At 37.9% G+C, this 22,639-nt stretch overlaps 4 protein-coding genes and 1 pseudogene across 4 annotated transcripts in view; 2 read left to right on the top strand and 3 right to left on the bottom strand.

Annotated features, from left to right (window-relative positions):
- The first annotated feature begins 129 nt into the window (after positions 1-129).
- On the top strand, positions 130-4,919 carry LOC18053386. The gene is made up of 4 exons (XM_006445965.2): positions 130-887; positions 3,234-3,517; positions 3,826-4,053; positions 4,138-4,919. Exons 1-4 carry the CDS (start codon positions 440-442, stop codon positions 4,642-4,644), a joined length of 1,467 nt encoding a protein of 488 aa, XP_006446028.1. The 5' UTR covers positions 130-439; the 3' UTR covers positions 4,645-4,919.
- A 70-nt stretch (positions 4,920-4,989) lies between these two features.
- On the bottom strand, positions 4,990-7,893 carry LOC112100837 (annotated as a pseudogene).
- Positions 7,883-8,607, top strand: LOC18053385 (histone H3.2). The gene has a single exon (XM_006445964.2). It carries the CDS (start codon positions 7,944-7,946, stop codon positions 8,352-8,354), a length of 411 nt encoding a protein of 136 aa, XP_006446027.1. The 5' UTR covers positions 7,883-7,943; the 3' UTR covers positions 8,355-8,607.
- A 7,549-nt stretch (positions 8,608-16,156) lies between these two features.
- Positions 16,157-17,935, bottom strand: LOC18053383 (flavonoid 3'-monooxygenase). Its single transcript, XM_006445962.1, has 2 exons — positions 16,952-17,935; positions 16,157-16,789 (listed from the first exon to the last, which is right to left on the bottom strand). Exons 1-2 carry the CDS (start codon positions 17,933-17,935, stop codon positions 16,157-16,159), a joined length of 1,617 nt encoding a protein of 538 aa, XP_006446025.1.
- Positions 17,936-19,171: 1,236 nt separating this feature from the next.
- Positions 19,172-22,639, bottom strand: part of LOC18053382 (flavonoid 3'-monooxygenase) — an 11,511-nt gene continuing 8,043 nt past the window's right edge. Inside the window, exons 3-4 of the mRNA XM_024190680.1 lie at positions 19,904-20,830; positions 19,172-19,801 (exon numbers count right to left, since the gene is read on the bottom strand). Coding sequence (XP_024046448.1) covers positions 19,172-19,801; positions 19,904-20,830 — 1,557 coding nt within the window. The remainder of the gene's footprint in view (positions 19,802-19,903; positions 20,831-22,639) is intronic.

Raw genomic sequence — 22,639 nt, 5'->3', positions numbered from 1 at the left:
AGAAACGTTAGCATCAAGTCTTAACAACAAAACTTATTACTTAATCAAGTTATCAATTAATCGAGCACCAATTTTATTGGGTTCGTACTGTATTTACGATAATAATTAAATCATGAATTGAACTTGTCAACCAAGGCCTCCAATCAGCATCAACCCATGTAAAAGTCAAAACTCCCCGATTATTAATTTCTTACATTCCAAATTTTCTTCTCCAAGTTAAATATCTGCAAATTCCTCGAAAATTAATCAGAAACGAAATTTTTTAATCTCGCTTCCACTTGTTGCCCCTTGCCGCCTCTTGCATTAAAACCCCCCAACTGACAAATAACTCAAAAGCCATCTCGCTCTCTCTCTCGCGCTATCGTCTCTCTCTCTCAAATCCTTTGCGCCAAAATTCAGTTAGCAAATGCTCTGAATCCACGACCCGACCCGACCATCCATGGATAAAACCCAACAGCAACAATCTGATTCTCCAACGCGGGACCCCAAATCCTACACCGTTCTGTCAATCGACTGCCTCAAGGGCACCTCAAAAGCCGACGAATGGACGGCCGACATGCTCCAGACGGGCGACATCGTCGAGGAATTCACGATAGGAGGCGGCTCGGGTTTAGGATCGGGATCCGGCTCGTGTCGGACGTACAAGGCGCCGTTCAAGAACGGGAGGAGCGGAGTTCAGAAGATTCTGCACGGCTCGTTCAAGAACAAGGAGACGTCGATTCTGGTCCGGGTGAGGCGAGGCGCCGAAGAGTTCGCCGAGCTGCAGGCGTGCATCGTGCCGGAGTCGGGCGGGAGGAGGAACTGTTACATGCTGAGGTCCATTACGGATCCGAATTACGCCGCCGGGTTCACTGATCGGACCGAGGCCGACTGCCTCGAGCTGCTAGGTGAGTCCGTTTTGCTCATTTGCTTCTGTCGTGTTTCAGTGCTTGTGACCGCGTTTTGTTCGTTTTTTGACTTTTCCATGACTCTTTAACTTTTCGATTCCATTACTTTTTCGAGTATGTTTTTTTTTTTTCAAGTACACGTGCGAATATCAATCCCATTGGTGTTTACTATTTTTTCGTTGTTAATTTCTTTAAAATTCTTAGGAATATTTACGAAAATAACCTAAAATCATAACATGTTTGAGAGAACTTATTGTTGTTGTTTACATTTTCCATCTAAATAATTTAAAGTAATTTATCACATTAGCCTGGTTGAGCGCTTAAACAATGAGCTGTCGACACGTCACTGCCCACCCAAAGCAATAGATTACTTGGGGGTCTTTGCATTCAAAATGCTTATTTTTAACTCCTATAGTTTGAAAAATAGTTGGTGGGCTATTTTTGTAAACATGCTTTATTTGCAGGCTATTTCTATTAATTTCTAAAAATTCTTAATGTAGGGAGTTATTTTAGAAATTTTAAGATTCTGGGATTCTATTATTTTAGGACTTTTTATTTTAATTAGAGTCAATTATGGTATTTTATTATTTTAAAATTTTTTATTTTTATTAAGGTCAATTAATGTATGAGATCGAGTTAACTTAGTAAAGTATCTTTTCTTTTAGGAATTTTAAGATTTAGTTTCCCATTTTAAAGTTAACTTAGGGGAGTAAATTTTCTCTATTTTAAATAGAGAGACATTGTCATTATTTGAGGGACTTTTCAAACTCAATTATTCAATAAATTTTTTATTCAGAGACTTGTTTTCTCTATCTTTACAATTCTGCTTCGTCAATTCTTATGAAAGTGATTAATTTTATCCAATTTAATTTTTATATAGTTTACTCAATTTTCCTGTTATAATATATATGTGTATAAAGATGATTTGTCTCTTTGAATTGCACATGATTCCTCGGTATGTGAGGCTTGCAGACCTTATTGACAAGTCACGCATATTAATGATGGAACTTTTGAAATAATAGTATCACGGCTTGGAGAAGTGCTTTATGACATGGGCATTGAATGTACCATGTTTCCACCATCACTGGGCAATTAGCATGATCTTGACTTTGATATTTTTAGAGCTTCCTTTGTAGAAAAAAGCGATATTCATGAAGAGTATAATGACATTTTTATGTTATAATCATCACAAATATTATTATTTTTATTTTTTGTATTTACTTAATTAGAAATGAAGAAAGATTTAAGAAGTGTGGTGAAAACTTTGCGGTCCATTACAAAAAGTTTTCAATCATTGTCATAACCTGGTTCATGAATTTTGTTTTCTTCACTTGAATGCTTTGCATCTTGACCTACGGCGGTCTGCGTGATATCATGTGTTTCCTTTTTAGAATTTGGCATGAATGATGGCTTAGTTGATGAGACATTAATGGTACTCAGTTAACCTAATTTCCAACATGTCAACTGACATGAATTGCGGCTTTGGCTTTTCACACATGGGGTAGAAATTTGGAACAGCAAGATCTAGGGTTTCCTAGAGCATGTTTCTAGAAGACTAAGCCGCAAAAGTCTATGAGAAAGGTATTTCAAGACAGCAAAATGTCTCATTTTCTAATAGAAATATGAATTTGAAAGTGACATCTTTTAATAATTTATAACGTTATGCTAATTAGTAAACCAAAAACTACATTTACTGAGATGGTATCATGGTATTACCTGTAGTGTGAACATGCCATCTTTAGTGAAAAATATGGCTGATTCTTTTGCCTATTTATCTACAGCGACACGGCATCTACTTATCAATACCAATCATATTATTGAATAATGGAAAAACTAATATGGATGTAATAAGATGGCAATGGCTTGCTTGAAGATATGTTGTAAAATCATCCGTTCATCTGTATTTTATTGTCCATGTCTATCCCAAGAGCCAAGAGTGCAACCATAATAGCTTTTCCTCTCTCTGAGTTTAAAATTTTAAATAAAAATCAGTGTTAAAAACCTTTGTATCATCATGTGATGCAGTTACTTCCAGAATTGTTTTCTCGTAAGGTGAATCTCTTTTGCATTTTGTATAGTTGCACAAAGTGGTAACCTGGAGAGCAGATCAAAATTTTAAATTGGTTTGTGTTTCTTTAGAAATTTGTATAGGTTAAGATATCGAGATTTGTTTTACATGATATTTTGTTTCAGTTTGTTTTATGTTAATCATTATGGCTTTCAAGAGTTTTATAAATATTCAGTGAGCAGTTTATTTACTGATTGATTCTGCTAGAATCAAGATATTTTATGCTTTGTGTTTTATCTTCAAAGCTTCAATGTGAAATAAAGAATTGTAATCTTCAGCTTCAAGGAGCTCCAGGATTGTAAGTGCATTAGCTAGGGCTAGGCTTCAAGAAGGATATGTCTCGTATCCTTGGGAAAGGAGGAAGCAGGAGGTTCTATCTGTTCCCAATTCAAGCTGCTTTCTTTCTATGCTTCTCCTTCCAAAAGCTTCGGATGTAGTGGCTTCTCGCTACAATGATGTGGAAGACACTCTTGCCCGGGCAAATGCCTGGCTCAATGCGTCTCAGGCCACTGGGGTTCCGATTGTTTTCATGAACATCCAGACAGAGTCCCTGCTTACCAAGGTAAATTCCGTAGCCTCCACGAAGCTCAGGCTGCTCAGCTATTGAACTTGTTTGATTGGGTCCTTGTAGATTGTCAGATGTACTCAACTTCTCTAAAACTGCTTTTAATGCTAATTTAGAAAATTTATATTCAGAAGAGGAGTGTCTCCATTGTGCTTACATGGCATTGATGTCCAAACATATATTTTTTCCAAGTGTTCTCTTCTTATTTCTGACCATTTGCATCTGAGAGTAACTATTTAGCCTACGAAATCTACATGAGGAACAAGTGAAATTTATATTTTCAAACTTCTTTTTGTCTGGAACAGATCTCTGGAGAGACAGCCTCCTCCACTGTTAATTCGGGGTCATTATCTGACTTGTCTAATGTTGCAAATGCCAGTCTGTATGGCTTTGAGGATTATCATGGCGTTGACCTCGGTGTCGTTAGAGCTGTTCGGCTTTGGTATGCTCCAGTTGGGGGAGAGTTAGCAATTGAGATCAAACTAAAGGAAGGTGATTCCAAGCTTGGGTTTGCCATTAGTCGCACTGAAGAGGTACGCTATTTGATTCTCCAATTTCTCACTGCACTTTATTAATCATTTTGAAGGTTTTTGTTTACCATTCTTGTTCGTTGACAGGGATTTATCTACATTTCCACGGTTATTGATGATGACGAAAATATACCTTCTACAAGGTCAGGGCTCAGCATTCTTTACAAAGAAGCAGTAAGTGCTTCTAAGCTGCTGGTAGTCTCCAGAGTGTCAAACCAAAAAGTTCTTCCATGGATAGTTTCCTCAACAGGAGCAGTTAGATGTTTCGACACAGTTTCTCTCAGCCAGAAGCTCTCATTGCACCGGCATGCCAAAGTTCCTATTCTCTTACATGTGTTCTTATGGGACCAAGCACTGGCTTCAACAAGCGGGAGCAGCACTCGATTAAGGGCTGCCTCCCTGCCTACAATGCCATTACCCTCTGAAGTTCGATTGGCACGTCAACCTAATGAGAATCAGATACAACCTCTGCCAGCTGAAGTTCCAAATGACAATGAAATAAGAAACAATAGAGAGCGCAAGCTTGAGCGCGACACAGCTGGGGAGGTATCTTTTAGATTCCATGATTTTGCACTTAAAAACAACTGGGTGTGATTTAAATTCTTGTCATGTTAATTCACTCTGTGATTATTGCTGTATAAATAGAAATATTTTAAGTAGGCGTTGTCTTTGCTTTTGAATCCTAGCTAATTTTTTCACTTAGGCAGATTTAAGAATTTAAGAATAGAAGGTATAGCACTATTCTGAATAGAGTGTGTTTTGCGAAATAAAATAAAATTGTCTGTTAGTACTTGTATCAATGTATATGTAATTAGACCTTTGTAATATGGAGTGATATTCTTTCTTCTTACGTATTTTTATTCTTCTTTTCTTTGGGTGACAAATAGTACTCCTAAGATATCTATCATGAGTAAAAATGCAACACATACGATGCGCACAGATTTTTCAAATCTCGTTTACAGGGAATCAATTTAAGATGCATAATCTAAAATATTGCTTGAGGTTGACCAACAACAGACTTGTCAACCTGAAAGGCCTTGACAATTCATCGGCAATGGCAGAACTAGATCCCAAAACGGCATTAGCTATAGCGATGACTCTAGGATTCTGGCTGCTTAAACCAGAGATTGAAAAGACATTTCCACGATCACCTTGCGTTGAAAGTGAACAAGTCCAACAGGGAAAACGAACGCATCACCCTTTCGAAGGACCTTCGTGATGAGAGCCTGTTGTCTGGATTTGATGTTACGAACCCGACCTCAAGGCTTCCTTCGATGATCGTTAGAGTCTCGGTGGCACGAGGGTGAACATGAGGAGGAACCACTCCCCATGGTGCGTAATCAATACGAACCAAACGAAATGCCAAGAGTGTTAAGTCCAGGTAATTGTGCCGCTGCGACTGGTGTTACCCTAGAGCCAGGTGGTTTTGATGTGTTGCCTGCTACATGCAGTCCGCTGAATGAAAAATGGTTAGCCTGAGCGAGTTTTGGGTCCACGCAGGCATAGCCATTAACCCTGGCCGATGAGGACTAGGCTCAAAAGCAGCTGCAAGATGAGCACGTACAAGGAGTTATGGCCAGTAAACTCATTACCAAAATGTGCTTGGCCATTTTAATTGAAAGCAAAGAAGTGAAGGTGTGAAGTGATGTGAAGATTCAATAGCATGAACGCTATTTATAGTTGGTAGTAATATTATTTCAATTGCATGATATTAGTCATTTGGGGTTTTGGCCTGGTGGTGAACCATTGTCCTTAAAGTCAAGCATGACTATGAGGGCAATGGTTCGAGTCCTCAAGAGCTCAAACTCCCTCAATTAATTATAATTGTGTGGAGATTGCTTATAACGTCTTTCTCCCTTGCGAAATGCGAGTGAAATAGAGACATCCCTTTCCCTTGAAGGGTATTTGGCTGGGCGTGTACTTCATAGAATAAAAATGTATATATATATATATATATATATATATATATATATATATATATATATATATATATATATATCTGATTGTAAATATCAGTACAATGATATGTTGTCATTTGTAAATATCTATATGTAATCAGTAACCTGATGCTTAATCAATTTCAAAAAAAAAAAATTGCATGATATTAAAAAATTGCATGATATTAAATTATAGTAAAATTTGGATAGAGAATCATAGTCCTTAGTGGAAATTAAAGCGATGCCCTCTAGGCTTCAAACGTGTTGCAATAGTCTAAGCCGATTGTTCCTCTCACACACTATTTACTTGTTATATTTGGACATGGGCTTTTGTATGCCTTTCCTTGTTCAATCGACAATACCACAAAAAATTGAAGTTTATTGCCAAGAATTAAGTACGTGCCTTTAACTAAAGATGTCAGACTTCAACCAATGGGCCTTTGGTCCAATGAGAGAATCATTATATTTATAATGTTGAGTGCAAGGGTTCGAGCCTCCATAAGAGTATTATAGAGGTTAGTTTCCGTTCTTCTTCAATTATCAACTAATTGAGTGTAGACAGTCTCTCCCTTACGAAATGTGAGTGGAGTAGGCATCCTTCGAATATTAGAGAGGGAATAAGAATTTCTGTATAACAGAATTCAAAAAAAAAAAAAAAAAAGATGCCAGACTCCTTCAATATTTGCCAAGTACAAAAGATTGCTTTCTTTATCAAAGACTCTTTCTCGCTTAATTTATGCATCGAGTGATTTCTTCTTCATGTGTCTAAACATATACATATTTTCTGAAGACGCAAACAATAGTCTCTCTTGATTTTGATAGCTCTAACACTTGGCATTAATTTGAGCCTAGTCCACCGCAAGACTGTTGATTGACTTTTATCAAGAGTAAAATTTATATTCAAATGTATTTTTTAGAGAAAATTAAAATTTATGTGAGTTGAGCGTGATTTATCTAAAGTAGTGCATCGGATTCATAAGAATTTTATTTTGATAGTTGTAGTGGGTCACACAATAAGATCTACTAAACTTATTAAAATGTCATATCTTTCTTGACTGAACATACCACCTCACTATACTAAAATAATGCACACGAGCCACACAAATACTTCTTGCAATTTTTTCGTTCTAGTTGGCACAAGAGGTACAAGCTCCAAAGTATCGATATAGAGAATGCGAAATTGCTTGCTTGCAAGTGAATAGTTAGGAAATAATTTAAGGTACAACTATTTTATCTCCAACCAATTTTGGCAAATATGATGAATATCCAAATCTTTAAAAACCTTGTTATGTTTTGGTAGTCCATTACTCTTGTTTCTAGTAAAACAAACTATCCACGGCGTGGACATCATCAAATAATTAAAAAGTTAAAAAAGTTTAATAATTTCATTGTGGAGGCTGTGAAATACAGACCCTCGTATCTTTCTAGCAATAATAATGAAATAATCACAACCCTTAAAATTATATTTACTTTACCAGATGGGATTATGGGATTGATCGAAACGCGATTAGGTTAGATTGAAACTGAATTTTGGATAAAATTTACTCTTCAAGCTATGATTTGCAGGTGAACTCGTAATCAAATTACAAGTTCTCCATCTCCCTCTTCAAGCTAAATCTTTATCGGTCAGTTGACTGGAAGCACGGGGATCCCAATCCACACCACTCACCTATTAAAGATTTATAACCGTCCATCTTCTATTAAAATCTACGGCCACTAATCTACTTTCAGAAAACAATCCCATTGGTTGCTTCTATTTTATTCGGATCATCAATATTCACCGTAGATTACTCCAGTAGAAAAAAAGAACGGTCCAGATTCAGAACTCACAGAAACAAACGCCTCACCTGATTGTCTTGTATAAATCACCATCCCCCAAACCTGTCTTCCATCGCCACATCGCCATCACTTTAAAGTTTTCCCTCTTGGTGCTGGAGAAACAAACACTTTCACAAAATGGCCCGCACGAAGCAGACAGCAAGGAAGTCCACTGGAGGAAAGGCACCACGTAAGCAGCTGGCCACCAAGGCAGCTCGGAAGTCTGCTCCGGCGACGGGAGGAGTGAAGAAACCACACCGTTTCAGGCCGGGAACAGTGGCTTTGAGAGAGATCAGGAAGTACCAGAAGAGCACTGAGCTTCTGATAAGGAAGCTTCCGTTCCAGAGGCTCGTTAGGGAAATCGCTCAGGACTTTAAGACCGATCTGAGGTTCCAAAGCAGCGCTGTCGCGGCTCTTCAAGAAGCTGCCGAGGCTTATCTGGTGGGTCTCTTTGAAGACACCAATCTCTGTGCTATTCACGCTAAGAGGGTCACCATCATGCCTAAAGATATCCAGCTTGCAAGGAGAATCAGAGGCGAGAGGGCTTGAATAATAATATGACACATGTAAATATTTTAATGGGTTGTTTTTGTTGTTAGGGTTTGCTTTTGAGATGTTGATATGTAATGGATCATTTTGGAAATCTTATGTAATGTACTGTTTTTTTTTTTTTTTTTTGGCCCTTTGGAGGTTGGGTTTAGACGTTTAGATTGTGCCTTGCAGGTGCTTGTGAAAATGTCTGTTGAATGTTAGAAGTCCTATTTTAGAAAAAATGAATTATTGGGCAGTTTCATTTGCTTAAGCAAGCTGTCTCATCGTTGAAATAAATTTTGCATATAAATAGCTCAGAAAAGAAAAGAAAATCTTCCAATAGAATGTAAACAGTAGTTTGAATTGGGAGGTCTTGGTGTTGGAATGGCAACCGGAGGCGCTTTTTCTTAGTGATTCCAAACACCAAGCGCAGGGCCTTAATGGATCAAGCTAATGAAAGCATTGTCTTCATTTTCTTGAAGTTCCAAGAGTAACTGCAAGAAGTCCTTATTACCTCCTTCAGTATTGTTCCCTGCTGCTTCTTCTTCACCTTTAACAACAGACTTTGTTTCTACACTTTCAGCAGTAGAACTTATAATATATTTAAACCATAGAGAGATCTTCTTTGTTCTCCTTTCTATACCTTGAATTAAACCATGAAAGCATCGGAAAGATGTGCAAAATATTTGGTGTTCCCATTAGCGCCATGAGCTCCGCAAGCTTAAAGTTTAGCACAGCTCCAAGTTTAGTCCCCTTGTCTCCTAATGCAAGCGTGCCAGTGCCGTCCAACAGCAGGTTCTGAATTACACACGCCAATTCCCTTCTTTTTTTTTTTTTGGGTTGTTGTTATACATGTCTCTTAATAGTATTTTTAACCCCTTGGTTTCTTAGACCATAGCAAGCATCGAGGCTTGCATTACTCATCATCTTGGCCACAAATAATTGACACAACTTTTCCCATTCGGGACCATAATTGGATCATGCTATATCGTTGGCGCCATAGGTGGCAACCGGTGCGGCGATTGTTGGGTCGCAGGGAGCGAATGTTGTGTCTTGATCACGAACCACTTGTTTAATTAGGGAAAGCGGGCACACGACTCCACATAATTTGTTTCAAGCCAGAGCTTTAAGATCAGACCATACACTCCATATTATTCCGTTGCTGCTGATATTTAAAATATAAATATTTATAGATTGTAATTCAAAAATAAATTAGTCCAACTAGCTTCTTGAAAACACAAGTACATATGATGATAGATTATGCCATTGAAAAACTAGCAACCAAGGACATTTTATTATGATTGAACTTCAAATAAAATAGAAATCTTCCAATACAATGGGAAACAATATCATCACAACCATTTTGATCTTACTTATAGAGCTCTGAATTTGGTAGTCTTGGTGTTGGAATAGCAACCAAGGGCTTCTTCTTTTTTTTTTTTTTCCTTAATGACAATCCCAAACTTTTCAGATAAGTCTAGCCTTGTGCCTGTCGGCAATTTTCACTCAAACAAGTGCAATAGCGAAGCCAGAACATACATCAACATCCTCTCACCTAGAGCAACCCCAGCAACACTTCTTTCTCCCAGAATGAAATGGCAAGTACTGAAAATTGTTACTCGAGTAATCGAATTTGATTGCAATACCATCATTCAAGAACCTCTCGGGCCGAAATTCTAAGGGATTATCCCAAAGTTGAGGGCCCCTGTGATTGCCCAAACATTTCAACATAAGAGTTGTATCGTTGGGAATGGTATAGCCACCAAGGGAAATGGAGCTGGTTTTGCACCAAGTAATTTCTTGCAACTTCCGCTGAGACAGGAAGATTACTGTCGGATTTCTTGCAACTTCAATACCCAAAAAATATTTCAATGGACCCAAATCTTTCATATAAAAACAGTCACTCAAATACATCTTGAATACCCGAATAGCTTCGTTGTTGTTTCCCGAAACAATTATATCGTCAACATACACAAGCAAAAGTAAATGTATGCTATTCCGATGCAAGGTAAAGAGAGAATAATCCGAGCTCGATTGAGCAAAGTCGTAAGTCTTTAAAACCACTGCCAACTTTGCAAACCAGCAACGGGGAGCTTGGTTTAATCCATATAATGACTTTCTTAGACGACAAACCATTCCAGATTCATTTGAGGTGAAACCAGACGGTAGGCACATGTAAACTTCTTCATTGAGGTCACCGTGTAAGAAAGCATTGTGAACATCCATCTAATGAAGCTCCCAATTCTTAGCCGCAGCAATAGCCAGAAAAGTTCGAACTGTAACAAGTTTTGCGACAGGAGCAAATGCTCTGTGTAATCAATTCCTTCAACTTGCTTGTTCCCAAGGATTACCAAGCGAGCTTTGTATCTTTCAACTGTACCGTCGGCATTGTACTTAATCTGGTACACCCAATTACAGCCTATGACACGCTTTCCAGGTGTTAGAGACACAACAGTCCATGTGTTATTATTTTCCAGTGCCTGCAATTCAGACTTCATGGCCTCACGCCATGTAGGATCTCTCACGACTTCACCAAAAGAGGCAGGCTCAGCTCCTGCAGTAATCGCTGCTAGAAAAGCACAATGTCGAGATGAGAAAATAATTACAATTCACATAATCAAGTATGGGATAAGGACTACCTGCAGGAAGTGATTGAGCGTGTGAGCATGAAGAGGGCCGCGAAGAGGGACTCAAATGCTGAACAATATGCAAGACATAATCTTTTAACTTAATCGATTGTTGCCGCTGTCTAAGATGGTGCCCCAACATCGGTTGTTGTTGCAATGATGTCTTAATAGCCTCAATGCCCCCCCTGTCGTCAGAAGCATGCTTATCAAGAGTAGGAGAAGTAGGTACAGGTGATGAAGTATTAATGGTCTCATGAACATCGCTTGTATCCTGTGAAGCAACAGGAACCGAATTTGGTGAGACAACATGAGCACTTAAATCATGTGATAAATGCTCAGCTAAAACCGGTTCATCAGGCTTAGGAGCAGGCGTGGCAGTAGCTGCTGGTTCGGTTAGAGCCTTGTAGGGAAATTCATGCTCAACGAACATTACATCTTGGGAAGTAAAGAATGAGGCACTCTCCAAATCATATAAATACCATCCCTTTTTACCAAAAAGATAACCCATGAATATACAGTGACGACTTTGACTAGCGAATTTATCACCGCGATGATCACGGTTGTAGGCATAGGCGAGGCAACCAAATGACCGAATATTTGCATAAGATGATGCCTTGCCAAATAGTCGTTCATAAGGAGTCTGTCCGTCAAGAAGAACAGAAAGTGTTCGATTGATCAAGTAGCAAGCAATTAAGACACATTCACCCCATAATTCAATTGGTAAGAAAGCCTGAAAGCGCAGAGCGCGAGCAACATTGAGAATGTGTCGATGCTTGCGTTCGACTCGACCATTTTTTTGAGAAGTACTCACACAAGGTGTCTGATAATGAATGCCATACTCAGCAAAGAAATCAGATAAATGCATAAATTCTGTCCCATTGTCTGTCCGCATGATTTTAACAAGTTTATGGAATTGTCTAGAGACCATACTCAAAAAATTGCGTAATACACGCCCAACCTCATTCTTCGCGACTAGAAGATATGTCCAAACACCGCGAGAAAAATCATCAACAATAGTTAAGAAATAATGAGCACCACAAGAACTAGTTGTGCGATAAGGTCCCCACAAGTCACAATGAATCAATTCAAAAATATCTGAAGCTTTTTTATTGCTTAAAACAAATTTATCACGACATTGTTTTGCTCAAAAGCATACATCACAATTCTGAAAACTAGACAGACAAGAGGCCGACTCAATAAAAGGGAGCAGCTGAACAACTTTAGAAGAAAGATGCCCCAATCTTCGATGCCATAAATCACAAGCTCGGTTAACAACACTAGACAGAGCGGCGGCCGAACCAATGTCCAGAAAATAATAGAGTCCCTCTCGCTGCTCACCCACTTCAATCAGCATCCTCGTAATGCGGTCCTGTATCACACATAATTGATCAGAAAATTGAATAAAACAATTGGCATCTCAAATCAGTTGCGATACGGAAATTAAATTGCAAGTTAAACTTGGCACAAATAAAACATTATTTAGTCGCAGGAGGCTAGCAAGCACAACTGTTCCTTCTTTATTTGCTATTGTCGTGTTTCCATCAGGCAGCCGAATAGAACATGGAATAACAGATACAATGTCGCATAAGATTTTTCTGTTTCCTGTCATGTGATGTGAGGCCCCAGTATCAAGAATCCACTCCATTGAATTAAGTTTACCACTGATCCGTGAGGTGTTATCTTTTTGACTGTTCAAAAGATTAAGCAATATGTTCCACTGCTCACTGTTCAAACCGCTGAGATCGCTTGCGGCAGATTCCAGGAGTTCTCCAGACGGATTGTTAGACCCTGTCGCGACTTGAGCAGCATTGGCCCAAGCAGGACCTCCACGACCACGCCCATTGTTTCTACTATTCTGTCGTGAATTGTCGCGACCATGACTTGCATTCCTCGTGGCTTTCGACCGTTCACCCCAACATTCGGGATATCCAATAAGCTGGAAACAGGAAGATGCTTCATGTCCATTCTTGTTGCAATGGGTACAAAGTATAGAAGACTTATCCCGGTTGTCATGTGATCCTTACGCGGCTTGAACGGCAAATGCTACAGGTTCACTCCGTTCTTCTTAGCACGTGTCATTGATTGAACCTGCTCCTCTTGAATGACTATGGCATAGGCATGGTTCAACTTTGGCAGCGGCTCGGTGCTTAGAATATGAGACCGCACACCACCGTACACGGCTTCATCAAGACCCATCAAGAATTAATGTAACTTTTCTTCACCTCGTTTCTTATCCCATTCCGCAACTAGATTACACGTACAATTACTGTATAGACAAGCAGGCGATTGCTCGTAGTTACTCAATTCTTCCCACAACATCTTGAGTTTCCCATAATAATTCAAAATAGTCATACCTCGCTGCTTGCAATTCGCCAACTCAGATTTGAGTTGCTGCACACGTGGTCCATTCCCAACAGAGAACCTTTCCTTGATATCATCCCACAACAACTTAGCAACTTCTTTATTAGTCACAGTAGATCGCATGTTCGGTTTGATTGTATTCTGTATCCAGGAGACCAACATTGAATTCACCATCCACCAATCCTCCAAATCAGCCGAGTCATCAGCAGGCTATTTCACGATTCCATCAACAAAACCGAATTTCTTCTTGGCGCGCAATGCAGTCTGCATAGCCATTGCCCACTCGTCATAGTTGGTTCCTCGAAGTTGCACTTGAGTGATGATAGTTCCAGGATTATCACTGGCCGAGAGGAAGTAAGGAGACATCATTGTCTTGCCCAATCCACTTCCGCTAGCCTCTTTATCTTTTGTTTTTGTTTGAGTTTGGTCTTCCATCACGCTCTGATACCATGAAGAATTTTACGATGCAAAACGGCAACAGTTGTCTGCACTCTTATTGATCAATATTTATATGTACATAAGAATTACCCTAGTTCACAAGGAAAGGAAATCCTATCTAGCTAGGAAACATATAACAATCAATAATATATACACGTGAGTTAACAAAATGATAGTTGGAGGAATTTAATAAGTGTAAAAATAAAAAAAATAATATACCTATCCTTAATGTATACATCCAATGAGATTTTAGAGCACGCATGTGGCTTCAACCAATGAATTAAGAAATCATATTTTCATCCTTAATGAGATTTAATATGTTACACATTGCTATAGGAAAATTAAGCATTGGTAGTGTGTGTTTGATGAGTGTTTTCTTAATTGTAAATTTTTAATAAATCATATTTTCTGTTATTTTATTTTTTAATTCAAAATTATTTGATTATTGAGAATTGTAATGATGAAATATTAGATTAAAATTAAGTTAAATATCATTTTAATTTTTTTAAGAAACCTATTCTGAAACAATTTTTTAATTTACACTAAGGTGAGTTAACCTACTATATCTTTATGTGAATTTAAATATACAAAGATTTATTAACCTTTATGGAAATTGCATGAATTACATTGGCACATTTATGTCTTTCGTTCAATTTGTTGCATCCATTATATAGATCAAAAACACTAAATCTCCTGTCGATCTCATTATTTATCCACAAATCATTTAAGTATCGGTAAGATATTTTAAAGCATGAAGCATAATAATGAACAATCATCGTGAAATAATAAGCTAAAAATAATACATAGTTATAAAATTTAGTCTTCATAGTTAAGCTGCATCGTAGCCCTGACAAAATAAATTAGTTCATGGAAATATTAAGAGAATTCATAAACATGATAAGAAATATTCAAGTAAGACAACTGGAAAAGAAAAGAAAAGAAAAATAAATTCAGGAAACTGTCTCTCTCTATTATCTGCAATTCGGCTTGTCCAAGTTGTTGCTCTTGGTTTTGCAGCTGCAATTTCTCTCTTTTCTTTTGACTTTTCTCTCGGGTTTTTCCTCCGGTTTTGTGCGGCTGCTGCCCTTCTCTCATCTCCCTCTAATTTTTCAATCAGGTGGGCTTTTTATATTAATAATGCTAGCCGCCTTTTTCGTGTATTGCAGGCTGTGACCCTTATTAAATTGAAAATCCTAGTTGCCTTCGGATTTGCTAGCCACAGACCTATGTATTGCGGAACTTATGCCAAATTCTGTTTAATTTCCAGGTGCCATCTATTGCCTTCTAGTGCTCCACGTCAGTGCATGCATAATGGTTTGTATAATTGTATCTTCGTTGATTTGTTTCAATTAAATTTCTTTATTCCTTTCTCTTTCCGACTCCTTTAAATAAATTTCTTCCTGAATATTTCAATTTAATTCCTCTTTAATATTAAAATATACCCACAATAAAAATACAAATTAATATAAAAATTAATATAATAAATTTAATTTAACATAAAATTAAGTTAGGGAGACATTAAAATAATATATAATTTATAAGTACATCACAAATAGCTTGAAAACACAAGTACATATGATGATAGATTATTCCATTGAAAAACTAGCAACTTAGTGTTGATGCTTAAATCTGCTCGCCTTTTTGACCGACCAGATTCCTTCACCAACGTTTGTGTTATCAACTGTTGCTCGAACCACTGGGGTTGAAATTGCCCTCCTTTCTCTTACTAAACCTGCGTTCACCAAAAACGGATCAGAGACTCCGGTGGTTTTGCCGGCGTAAACCCTCCGATGCCTAAGTTAGCACAAGGTATTTACGGGAAAACAGTGCAATTTAGATTCAAGAATGGTTTCTAATTTATTCGAAGTTTGTAAGAAAAAGGCCTGATTGCAATTTGGCAGCGTTTTCCCTCTTTCAATTTTTTTTGTCCCCTTCTTCATCGATTTCTCCCTCTTTTATAGCCGCCCTTTGTCCCACGTTTTCCATTTACCCTTTATCCCTCATTTTTCGGGTGGTGGCAGCCCCTCATGGGGCTCTAACTGTTACATTGTGGGCAAACGTGGGATCTCGCGTGCCCTTCGATCTGTTCTGGGAAAAGCGCAACTACCGCGATTCTGTGGGATCGTGTTCCCGCTTTCCTGGGGTATGAGTGCCAGCTCGGTATATGATTCTGGTTGGTATTCGTCTCTGGTCGGTTCATGTTTGCCCCCGTGTTCTGCTCGTACTACTTTGGCTGAGGTGATCCACGCCGGCGTGGATAGTAGCATGGCCGACCTGGTGCTTTTATTTACTTAACACCTAGGACATTTATTATATGTTTATTATGACCGAACTTGAAATAACATACAAATCTTCCAATATAATGGGACACGATACTATCACAATCACTTTATCTCACTGGTAGAGCTCTGAATTTGGTAGTCTTGGTGTTGGAATTGCAACCAAAGGTTCTTTTTTCTTAGTGACAAACCCATACTTTTCAGATAAGTCTAGCTTTGTGCCTACCGGCAATTTCCACTCAAACGAGTGCAAGAACGAAGCTAGAACAAACATCAACAACCTTTCAGCTAAAGCAATCCCCGCACACTTCCTTCTGCCAGAACCAAATGGCAAGTACTGAAAATTTTTACCGGAGTAATCAAATTTGCTCGCAATACCATCGTTCAAGAACCTCTCAGGTCGAAATTCTAAGGGATTATCCCATAGTCGAGGGTCCCTGTGGATAGCCCAAACATTCAACATAAGAGTTGTATCTTTGGGAATGGTATAGCCACCAATGCTGCTACTCTCGCTTGCCCTATGTGGTACTAATAAGGGCTGTGCAGGATGCAGACGAAATGTTTCTTTCACCACAGCATCTAAATACTTTAATTTAGGCAAGTGAAATTCTTCAACACAACTGTCCATACCCACAACTTCAGCTAATTCTTCATGAACTTTTTTCGTTACTAGTGGATGCTGCATCAACTCTGCCATAGTCCATTCCACCATCGTAGTTGTGGTGTCGGTTCCACCCGTAATTATATCCTGTTCAAAAGATTACAATTAAATTCTAATTAAAAAAAAAGGAAGAATTGAAAAACATTTCATAGTATAAGATAAAAATTGAGAATTCTGGAGGCAAAACATCACTCATGCAAATATACAGCTTTGCTTGTATAACTGTTTGTGGCTAGTTGTTTATCATACCACGAGCAAGGCCTTAAATTGGTTCATGCTAATTGAGTTAGCACTGTCTTCATTGTCTTGAAGCTCCAATAATAACTGCAAGAAGTCCTTGTTCCTTGATCCTTCAATATTATTCCCTGCTCTTTCTTCACCTTCAATAACAAAGTCCTTGTTTCTATACTGTTCAACAGTAGAATTTATGACATCTTCAAGCCAGAGAGAAATCTTCTGTGCTCTTCTTTCTATACCTTGTATATCAAGCCATGAAAGCACCGGAAAGATATCCGAAATATTCGGTGTTCCAAGTAGCACCATGAATTCTGCAAACTTAAATTTTAGCTCAGCTCCAAGATTAGTAATCCCTTTCTCTCTTAATTCAAGCGCTTCACCCCACAGCATGTTCTTCATAACACATACCAAAGTTGAATTCGACAATTCACCAATGTCAATGGGATTGCCACTGCCATTGCCAATATTGTCCCTGTCGCTGTTATACAAATCCCTGATAGTATTTTTAACCTCTTGTTTTCTTAGAGCATAACAAGCGTCAAGGCTTGTGTTACTCATCAACTTGCCCACAAATAATTTGCGCAACTTTCTCCATTGGGAACCATAATTGGAAAGTGCAATATCATTGCCACCATAGGTGGTCACAAGTCCAGCGATCGATGGGCTGCGGTTAGAGAATGTTAGATCTTGATCATGGACCACTTGTTTAACTAGGGAAGGCGAGCTCACCACTACACACAGTTTGTTTCCAAACCAGAGCTTGAAGATCGGACCATAGACTCCAGATAAATCGTTGAATGTCTTGTGCAAGTCAGTAGTTCCGAGAAATGGGAGGTATCCGACTACAGGCAAACCACGCTGTCCCGGCGGCAGTTTAGCATTTGCTTTACTTGATTTGTTCACATTCCATGCGAAATAGACCACGGCGACTACAGCAACTAAACAAGTGATAATTGCAGTCTCTTTGCGGCTCGCATCATCGACCCACAAAGCCATTTTCGTATATTTAGTCTCAGTGTTTCAGAATGAATTTTAACAAGACAAATGATGAGAGGATAATTTTTAATGGCACTGTCACAGCTAAGCTGGTGTATTAATCGTGTAAATGTAGATAAGATTCGAGTGGTCAGGATCCTGTCATGCGATATGTGGATTCTATATCCCACAAATTCAATCAACCTATTAACTGTTTCCCGTCGGTAGCAGTTAGAAAATCACATCAAACACTTTCATCAATGTATAGTGACAAATTTTATTACAGTAAACAGATGTCGAAATCATTGATCAACTAATAATTTGATCACGACAGATGTCACTGTATGGGATATCTTTGATTGATATATCCACCCAACGAGCACACAAAAAATTTGAGCTCTGTCAAGAACACCCTCCAGCTCTTCTAAACTGCCGCCCCATCCAAAAAAAAAAAACAGTTGATACAGTGATAGATATTGTGCATGGAGTAAATAATTATCTAAATTTGGGAAAAAAGAAATTTACAGAGATTTAGATTCATGGATTTATTGGCCTTCACACAATTTGCAAGGACTAGGAGGAAAGATAAAAAAGAAAGCGAACCATGATTTCCTCAAAGATCTCTGAGCCTTCTGAGTTACCAAAGCAGCGCCGTCGCATCTCTTCAAGAAGCTTGTGAAAAGTTCAAAGATTTTTTGAATTCTTTGTTGGGTTTTAGATTGTGCCTTCCAGAAGCTTGTGAAAATGTTCGTTGAATGTTTAAAGATTTGTTTTTGAAAAATTGAATTAATTGGACAGTTCATTTGCTTTAAGCAAGTTGTTTTAGAACTCTCTCCATGTTCAAAATCCAATTTACTTATAAATTTATTATTTGACACCTAAGCTTAGATATAATTGTAGTCCAAATATTGGAGTAAACGTCTCTCCTTTTAGAAAGTGTAGAATAGATCAAAAAATTAGTTGGTATAAAAATTTTGGTCTATGCTTTGTAAAATTTTGGATTTTAGATTTTTTGGGAGATTTTGGGTTGTAGATGTATATAAATTTAAAATCTTGTAAGAAATTTAAAGTATATATATTTTAGATTGCAATTCAAAAATAAATAAATAGCTCGAAAACACGAGTATGATGATAGATTTTGCCATTGAAAAAATAACAACCTGAAGACCTTTATTAATATGCTTATTATGATTGACCTTGAAATAACATACAAATCTTCCAATACAGTGGGACACAATACCATCACAACCATTTGTCTTATTGGTAGAGCTCTGAATTGGGTAGTCTTGGTGTTGGAATAGCTACCAAAGGCTCCTTTTTCTTAATCAAAATCCCAAACTTTTCAGATAAGTCTAGCTTTGTGCCTGCCGGTAATTTCCAATCAAATGAGTGCAGCAGTGAAGCCAGAACAAACATCAGCATCCTCTCTGCCAGAGCAATCCCTGCACACATCCTTCTGCCAGAACCAAACGGCAAGTACTGAAAATTGTTACCCGAGTAATCAAATTTGCTCGCAATACCATCATTCAAAAACTTCTCTGGTCCAAATTCTAAGGGGTTATCCCAAATTTGAGGATCTCTGTGGATTGCCCAAACATTCAATATAATCGTTGTATCTTTAGGAACAGTATAGCCACCAATGCTGCTACTTTGGCTTGCCCTACGTGGTACTAAATAGGGCACAGAATGCAGCCGAAATGTTTCTTTCACCACAGCATCTAAGTACTTTAATTTGGGCAAGTGAAATTCTTCAACACAGCTGTCCATGCCCACAACTTGAGCTAATTCCTCTTGAACCTTCTTCATTACTCGTGGATTGTGCATCAACTCTGTCATTGTCCATTCCACCGTTGTAGTTGTTGTGTCGGTTCCACCAGAAATTATGTCCTGTTAAAATGATAACAATAAAATTCTAATTAAAAATAAGTTAAAACACATAACTTATACAGCTGCGCTTGTACAACAGTTTGTGGCAGTGGCACAACATACCACGAGCAAGGCCTTCAATTGGATCGTGCTAATTGATGAAGCACTGTCCTCATTTTCCTGAAGCTCCAAGAGTAACTGTAAGGAGTCTTTATTCCTTCCTTCAATATTGTTCCCTGCTCCTCCCTCGCCTTCGACAACAGAGACCTTGTTTCTGTACTGTTCAACAGCAGAATCGATAAAATTTTCAAACCATAGAGAAATCTTCTTTGTTCTCTTCTCTATACCTTGTATATCAAGCCATGAAAGCACGGGAATGATATCCGAAATATTCGGTGTTCCCATTAGCACCACGAGTTCTGCTAGCTTAAACTTTAGCTCAGCCCCAAGGTTACTGATCCCTTTCTCTCTTAATTCAAGAGCTTCACCCCATAGCATGTTCTGTATAACACATACAAAAGTTGAGATCGACAACTCACCAACATCTATGGGCTTGCCAATGCCGGTTTTGTTGTTATTATACAAATCCCTGATAATATTTTTAACCTCTTGTTTTCTTATAGCATAACAAGCGTCAAGACTTGCGTTACTCATCAACTTGCCCATAAATAATTTGCGCAACTTTCTCCATTCAGGACCATAATTGGAAAATAAAATATCATTGCCACCAAAGGAGGCCACGAGTCCAGCGATCGGTGGGTCGCGGTTAGCGAATGTTATATCTTGATCACGAACCACTTGTTTAACTAGGGAAGGCGAGCTCACCACTACACACAATTTGTTGCCAAGCCAGAGCTTGAAGATTGGACCATACGCACCAGCTAATTCCGTGAATGTCTTGTGCAAGTCAGTAGTTCCGAGAAACGGGAGGTATCCGATTACAGGCAAGCCGCGAGGTCCTGGTGGCAGTTTAGCATTTGCTTTCCTTGATTTTTTCACATTCCATGCGAAATAAGCCACGGCAAGCACAGAAACTAAACAAGTGATAATCTCTCATTGCTGCTGGCATCATCGACCCTCAAAGCCATATTCGATTGTTTAGTTTTAGTGTTTCAGAATGAATTTTAACGAAATATATGATGAGGGGATAATTTGTATTGCAATTGTCGTGCCTAAGCTCGTGAATTAATCGCGTAAAAGTAGATAGGGTTCCAGTGGTCAGCATTCTGTCATGAGATACGTGGAATCTTTACCACACATATTCAATCAACCTATTAACTGTTTTCCGGTCGGAAGCAATTACAAATCTCATCAGACATTTAGATTAATGTAGAGTAGTGACAAATTTTATCACAGTAGCGAAATCATAGATTTTACTAATAATTAGATCACGACAAATATCACTGCATGGGGATTTACTAAAAATTAGATCACGACAAATATCACTGCATGGGGATATCTATGATAGAGATGTCTCCTAACGTGTCCGTAATAAATTTGAGATCTGTCAAGAACAGCCTTCTGCTGTTTTCAATTAGATTTCAATTACCGCTCCCTCCACGCAATCAGCTCATACAAATATTATCTATGATTGAATTATTATCTCGAATTGAGTAAAACAAAAAATTTAAAGAACTCTAGATTCATCGATATATTAGCCTTCACACAATATGGAAGGACTCTTTTTGGCGCCCGGGGGGGGGGGGGGGGGGCGCGCGCCGAAGCATCATTTCCTCAAAGATCTCTGTGGTTAATGAAATGGCATAAGTTTTTAGTTTGTAGCACAAGATAAAAAATTTCGAGAGAGAGAATCATCTTCCTTTAAAAATATTAAAATGGTTTAAATTTTAATGCATTTATTTCAATATTATGATTCTATTTATTATATATATATATATATATATATATATATATATATATATATATATATATAATAGGATTTAAAATATTAAAATAGTTTTTAAATATTGAAACTATTTTAAAATGTATATACTATTACATTTATTTTAATGTTATATTTTTATTTATTATAAAACATTAGAGTCAATTTTTTGGGGATAATAGAAGTAAAGGGTATTATGGTCAAAATGGGTCTTTGTGTCTCTTTTTGGAAAGTTGGGGATATTGATGGCCATTTCCCCAACATTTTAAGAATCCTATTTTGAAACAATTTTTTTTAATTACATGAGACTAACGCTCATATTACAACTCATATTTAATTAGATTAGTATATTGATATTTACAATCAGACAATTACTGAGACTAATTTATAAATCTTATATAGTACAATCCAAATTTTAACCCTCTCTAATATTTGAGGGACGTCCAATCCACCCACATTTTGAAAGGGAGAGAACTATTTTCACTCAAATTGAAGAAGAAAATTAACCCCCACAATACGTTGTGGGGGCTCAAACCCATGACCTCAAAATTGTGACGCTTGGGTTCTAACCACTAGGCTTATTTTGAAACAATTTTTAAATCTTGACTAAGGTGAAATACAATGAATGAGTTTTGCTGGTTGAAAAATGATTGTTATTTGCCGAGTGATTGTTTTGGCAAGGACTCATCAAACGGCACTAATTCGGAGTTGAAAAATATGACCGTTAGTCTTTTCAAGGCGCCAGTTTTTTGATTCATTCATTGTTAATAGAGCTTCATTAATCAGCCGTCATCTTTGTAAACAAACAAGAAATTATTTGTCGCCAAGAATTGAAAAATGGGAAGCCAAAGCCGTGGTTTCCAAGGCAACCCAGGGTTTAAATTAATATCTTCTCTTAGTCTCAAATTTATTTCTGATGATTTTTTGTGGGTATTTTTTCTCTTTTATTGGCTATGATTTTTTTGATTTTGAGTCTT

The sequence above is a fragment of the Citrus clementina genome, unplaced genomic scaffold, assembly GCF_000493195.1.
Source record: "Citrus clementina cultivar Clemenules unplaced genomic scaffold, Citrus_clementina_v1.0 scaffold_2, whole genome shotgun sequence".
NCBI lineage: Eukaryota > Viridiplantae > Streptophyta > Magnoliopsida > Sapindales > Rutaceae > Citrus > Citrus x clementina.
The sequence above is the reverse complement of the archived record's forward strand: the minus strand, read 5'-3'. Positions and strand labels throughout refer to the sequence as shown.